Source organism: Bufo bufo, chromosome 3 (assembly GCF_905171765.1).
Source record: "Bufo bufo chromosome 3, aBufBuf1.1, whole genome shotgun sequence".
NCBI lineage: Eukaryota > Metazoa > Chordata > Amphibia > Anura > Bufonidae > Bufo > Bufo bufo.
In genome coordinates, this window is record NC_053391.1 from 222,670,224 (window position 1) to 222,676,608 (window position 6,385).

The 6,385-nt window shown below is 39.3% G+C and overlaps 1 protein-coding gene across 1 annotated transcript; it reads right to left on the bottom strand.

The window, feature by feature from the left end:
* Nucleotides 1–4,450: 4,450 nt before the first annotated feature.
* LOC120993703 (posterior protein-like) lies at nucleotides 4,451–6,173 on the bottom strand. Its single transcript, XM_040422177.1, has 2 exons — nucleotides 4,668–6,173; nucleotides 4,451–4,471 (listed from the first exon to the last, which is right to left on the bottom strand). Exons 1-2 carry the CDS (start codon nucleotides 6,171–6,173, stop codon nucleotides 4,451–4,453), a joined length of 1,527 nt encoding a protein of 508 aa, XP_040278111.1.
* Nucleotides 6,174–6,385: the final 212 nt, after the last annotated feature.

Below are 6,385 nucleotides of genomic sequence, written 5' to 3' on the forward strand. Positions count from 1 at the left end.
CCTGGACGGATTGCTATCATCAAAGGAAAAATGAATTCCCAAGTTTATCAAGACATTTTGCAGGAGAACTTAAGGCTATCTGTCCACCCGCTGAAGCTCAACAGAAGATGGGTGTTGCGACAGGACAATGACCCAAAGCATAGAAGTAAATCAACAGAATGGCTTAAACAGAAGAAAATACACCTTCTGGAGTGTCCCAGTCAGAGTCCTGACCTCAACCCGATTAAGATGCTGTGGTATGACCTCAAGAAAGCAATTCACACCAGACATCCCAAGAATATTGCTGTACTGAAACAGTTCTATAAAGAGGAATGGTCAAGAATTACTCCTGACCGTTGTGCACGTCTGATCTGCAACTACAGGAAACGTTTGGTTGAAGTTATTGCTGCCAAAGGAGGTTCAACCAGTTATTAAATCCAAGGGTTCACATACTTTTTCCACCTGCACTGTAAATGTTTACATGGTGTGTTCAATAAAAACATGGTAACATTTAATTCTTTGTGTGTTATTAGTTTAAGCAGACTGTGATTGTCCAGTTATTAAATCCAAGGGTTCACATACTTTTTCCACCTGCACTGTAAATGTTTACATGGTGTGTTCAATAAAAACATGGTAACATTTAATTCTTTGTGTGTTATTAGTTTAAGCAGACTGTGATTGTCTATTGTTGTGACTTAGATGAAGATCAGATCACATTTTATGACCAATTTGTGCAGAAATCCATATCATTCCAAAGGGTTCACATACTTTTTCTTGCAACTGTACCTTTTCCAGATGATGGTTGTGACATAAAAAGATGGTTAGTGTATAAGTAAGTCTCTTCAAAGTCTGCCATGTAGCAATTCTCATAAGGCGGAGCTACGTTCGATCCCATAGCGGCACCTTGTACAAAAGATGTTAGAAATACGGAATTATACAAGGAAGTAGTCTCACTCTGTCTCGTTTTACTTGAGACGGTCCTCTAGAACAATTTCTCTATGTTCCAGGATGATTTCTATTTACAGAAACAAGGTGCCGCTATGTGATCGAACGTAGCTTCTTATGCGAATTGTTACATGGCAGACTTTTGAAGAGACTTACATATACACTAACCACCTTTTTCTGTCACATACCATCATCTAAAAAAAGGTATATAGATATTTTCTGTATATGGAGGGGACTAACAGAAAGCCTACTCACATTTCACACCTTTCTCAATTCTATATATCCAGAGTTACAATTCACCGTTTCGCTATGTCCCTCCTCCTCTGTCAACCCATATAACTTGCGCCTCACTCTATAGTTATTTCCTGTCTATGGTACGCATTTCTGGCCATCATGCTCTCCAAACCGCTATTTACATAACCTGCGTCACATGCCAGAGCCAACCTCCTGCCAATGGAATGCACTTCCGGCCACTATGCGCTCCAAGCCCCGAACGATATCTGGTATTTGATACGCAAGTCCTTTCCTACCACACCACTATTCTCCAGGCACGAGACAGCGTTGTTCACCTTTGGTGTACTACTCCATCCTTTCTTCAATTCCCTAACTGCGGCACAGGTAAGTCCTGGTCAGTGTAACACGCCCTCTGTTGTTACTCCACTCAGCCTAATGGGTCCACTATTTTATGTTACATACTAGATGATAGCAGGTTCACTGTTATCAGCACAGTTGATTATTATCATTCTAACCACATATAATTACCATTCTAGCTAAAAATATATATTCTCTGTATATACACCTTGACATCTTAATATAGATTGATAGTGTAGAATGTGCTCTGTTTTACGGGTGCCTTAAATTACTGAAGAACAACTGTATCTTAAGTCAGTATTGGATTTATTTACAAATAGGGATATACCTACATTCTAAATATAATTAAGGGAATGGGAGAGGGGGTTGGAGGGGGTCAGCATCCTTGAGCTAGCTACACCATTCTCTCTCTCAGTCACACATGCCATGGGCTTTTCTCTGTACTCAGAACACTCCTCTCCAGCAGGTCTCAGCGAATCACATTCTTCATTGTAGAGTTCAGGAAGACTTGTCTTGTCCCAGAGGTCACCATTGTCCCTATTTGTAAGCTAGGTTATTGCAGGTAATTACACAGGAAGAAAGTTATATCATATACCCCTGCCATATCCCAGCATGTATGTCCTTGCTGACACAGGTGTGGGCAGTAAATACCAGCAGGGGGTCGGGCTTTCCCCAGGATGCGACAGTCCTGGCAGATCTTCCTTTCATCAGTGTCCTGCCCCAAGAACCCTTTGATGGTCCTCATTTGCATATCAAGCAGACCAGGGCGGATTCAGTTTCAGATATCAAGGAACATCTTTGCATCAAAGCTGTATCATAGATGTCAATTTTATCGGTTCCAACATTCCCTGGTCTTGTGCCTATTGGCACACACAATCAAAAAATAAACCACAGAAACTTGATATCTGCATTACTCCAGTCCTGCGAACTTTCCGGCATTGCGGCCTTTCTTCGGAAACAGTTTCTTCGTCAACATGGGCAGGCATAGACAGAACAGAAACCCATTCATTTAACAGTCACACACTATTCATTATGGATATTAATAAATAAATAACAAGTCACTAATATCCCTCATGATAATCACAGGAAAATCTACATATCCTACATTGATATCACATACAGTATATAACATTACACCATGCTAATTGACTCGATCCGTTAATCAGATAACTACCAACTAGTCTTGCTTGTCAGCTGCCTTATATAACTGGAATATGGGCAAGCCCACTTTAGCACTATGTGACAGTCTGTGCATTGCAAAGGTCCAATCCAGCTGAATTCTACTTCTCACAAGATCTCATACAATAACAATTAAAAATCAAAAGATACATGATAGATGTATATATGTCTAATACAGGTGATTCTAATGTACGTTGTGCTCTATGTTGGTTATTACGCATAAAGTGAAACCTTGGACTTTTACCCATAATGCCGTACTCTGCATGATTTTAAACTAGACATGTGAAAATTCAGGCCTCATTCATGATAATCGAGTACACCATTTGAGTAAATTAATCACCAACCACATGCTACAAATGTCTGTCATACACATTAACAATTTCCAGAAGGCTGAATAATTTTTCTTGTTGGTCATTCTGCCTTCTTACCCCTGTATAATAGGTGCTGCAAGAGACCTATTATCTGGCTATTCAAGAAGATTGAATAGACATGGCCATATCAGACTACGGACAATCAGCTTTTAGAACTTCAGTATGGCTTATATATTGATAGGAACTTCTGCTTCCTTCATTTTCCACTCACTGATTTAATGGTGCAAGTAAGAGGAAACAAGAAAACAAAAAGATCTCAGCAATATGTTGAATTTATGCAAAACAACCACATGTGTTCTTCTATTGTCCATGGCAGGCCTTCCCCCATGCAGACTTCTAGCTGATGTCTGTGCGCATTTAAATGGGGCACTGTCATCTTGATTCAAATAATGCCACACCTCGCAAAAAATACCAGTCACTCTTTTTTTGTTAAGCAGTGTCTAAGATCTATCAATAACTATGTACAAGATGAACGCTACGAATGTAGTCCAATTGCCACCACAATATTGGGCTGCTGCTATTCCTCCAGGGTCCCAAATTTGGATATGTAATTTCGCCTCATTATGGATCCTGGAAATAAAAATCAAGAGCAGTATCATTATTCTTAGCAGTCAATACCTTTCTACACCTACATGTAACCTCATTAATATGCCTAGGGGCGGTAATCTAACTTCATCCTAGCTGGGGGGCATTTGTAAACCACACAAAAACAAAATAAAAACAAACAAAAAAAAACATGGCTTCTTAGTGTAACTATAATTCTTTCAAACACATTCCCCCATTTGGTACCATACTACACTGGTACCATACTAACTAGAACATGACCAATCTGGTGAACAACTTTGAAGTTTAGTGCCTACCCAAGAAGTAGGTCTGTATATAAAAAGAAAAAAAAATACAACAACTTGTTAATTTAAAAATTTTAACAAGGAAAACAAATGCAAAGGTAGAAAAGAAAAAAAACTCACATAAAACAAGAAAAAAATATTCTGCTGGCCTTTAACACATCACTCACAGACAGACACATACTAACACCATCTCCCAACTCAACTTTTGTTCTAGTGTGTGAAAAAAGACATCTTCCTGTGAGGTCCATTGAAAGAGCAAATGCTATTTACACCTAAAACACAAAAAGTCATGGGGGGGTGGGGAGACAAAAAATACATTCACATCACAAAGGTACAGTATACATGACTGTTTTAACCAACAAATGCCTGACTGTTATTTAATTGTTTGCAAACAATTACTAATTATTGAGCTCATGATACCACGTGGTGACTATGAAGACCTTTTTAAATTTATCTAATTCTAGACTACATGTAGCCAGTACCACTCCACCTAAACCCTGTGAACAAAGCAAAAACATTAGTGTTTAGCCAGCTTGACTAAGCTGCCTTTAGTGGCTCCTGAAAAAGAAACACAAAGACAATTATTACACACAATTATTATTACAGTCAAATCCTTATTCTCTAAGCCTTGTCCTGTTATCTGTACGGCTAGAATATAAGTCCCATATTCTTCCTAAACTAAGCAGGCATTGCTCACAAAGTTTGCCATATTTTTTATGAAAAATGGTAATGCTATTTGGGACCAACTGCATACCAGCCAAAATGGAAGATTAGTCCAGGGTGCAAACATTGGTATGCTCGTCCCCCATGGCTGTTGGCTATTCGGATGGTGGGGGCCATTGTTATCTGTAATCTCCTCCTTTTGCCCCTCAGCATTTACTGACTCCCCAAGGCTGTTATCCATTACATCAGGCGCCTGTGGTATGCTTTCCTTGCCCTGGGTGGATATACTTTTATCATCCGGTATCAGGCTGAAAATATCGGGGGTTCTACAAAATCTCTGAATGTGCCCTGGTCTGTGACATTTGTAACACCTGATGAATTTCTTCCTTCTTGTACCTCTGCTCACTACTGATATATCTGCATCTGATCTATAACCATCACTGGATTCTTCACACCAGTCTCTAAGTATATTGATAAAGCTCTGGTATGAATTGGCATTTCTGAGGGCAATCCTATTAGGATAGTTCACATAACATATATTGGCCATTGAGTATATGAAGCCTGAATCATCAGCAGACATATCGGGACAATTATACACACTTTTGTACAGTGAAAGATATTGGTTACAGAACAATATAGGGTCATCTCCTCTTCTAAATCTCATTCTTTGTAACGCATTTATCCCTCTATCATCACGACTCTTTAACACACGCTGCAGTTCTTTCATCCTTCCCTCTGCATCTAAGTTGTCATTCTCATATGCAGATACCTGGGCTGCTAGAGGTGCTGGTACCCAAGCCCTTAGAAGAGAGCATGCATCTTTATCAGTCAAAGTGTATTTCTGTACAATAGCCTCAAATTTATTAGACAGGCACACGGGTGACTCCAGTGTATTAAACTCACCCAGAATCTGGCACAATGTAAGTTTTTCATTAATTGTGAGTACACTAGTGCCCTCCCCTAAATATCCAGGAGCATTTGCTAGTGCCACCTCATTGGATGTATTCACATCAGTGACAATACAGATATTGGCTGATGGACACTTTTTCTTCCGTTCATTGAGGGATAATATCCATTGCTCCTTTCTAAGTAGTTGTGAGTTTGCATCTTCCAATTTCCTCTCCAAAGACATTACCAATTCCTCCATATGAGATAATTTTAGTTGCAATGAACCAACAAGTCTACTCTTCATATCAAAGTTTGCATTGCATTGTTCCAATTGTTTTTGCAGCTCACAATTTCTTTCGGATAAATTGCACACAGTAGCCCTCAAGTCATCCATTTCAACACTGGAGGCAGTTGCAATGCTACTAAGATTATCTCCAATTTTCTCTATCTGCTCTCCAAGATGACTCCTTTCTGCTCTCCATTGCTCCCCCATTTGCTCAGAAATTTCTGTGATTCTGAGCAATACCGCAATTTCGTTAGCCAATTTCTGTTTGTTACCTTTCTTTGTAAGTGGTCTACTCTGCAGTTTGTCATTATGTTGCTGACACTGAGACAACAACGCATTAACTTGACTCTTAAGAGGTTCATCTGCACATGAATGATATTTGGCAGAGGCATATTTCTTAACATAACTATAGGCCAGTTCCATTTCACCAATGTACACTCAACACAAGATACAACTATTAAAATAAAAGCTATTGTCCTGCCAATACACACTCACAAGTGAACAAGACAAAGAACCAAACTTTTCAGTGTTCCCACAATGTCTTTACATACATGCACACACTTAGTCTGAACTCAAGTCAAGATTCCAAACAAGCACAAATTGTTCCTCTATAGAGAATCCACACTTTCCTCTGC

Bases quoted from the DNA above. Each gene is read 5' to 3' on its own strand.
- LOC120993703 (XM_040422177.1), bottom strand. From the start codon at position 6,173: ATGGAACTGGCCTATAGTTATGTTAAGAAATATGCCTCTGCCAAATAT. The intron at 4,472-4,667 runs GTATGCAGTTGG...TTTCTTTTTCAG, and splicing joins CTAATCTTCCATTTTGGCTG to GAGCCACTAAAGGCAGCTTA.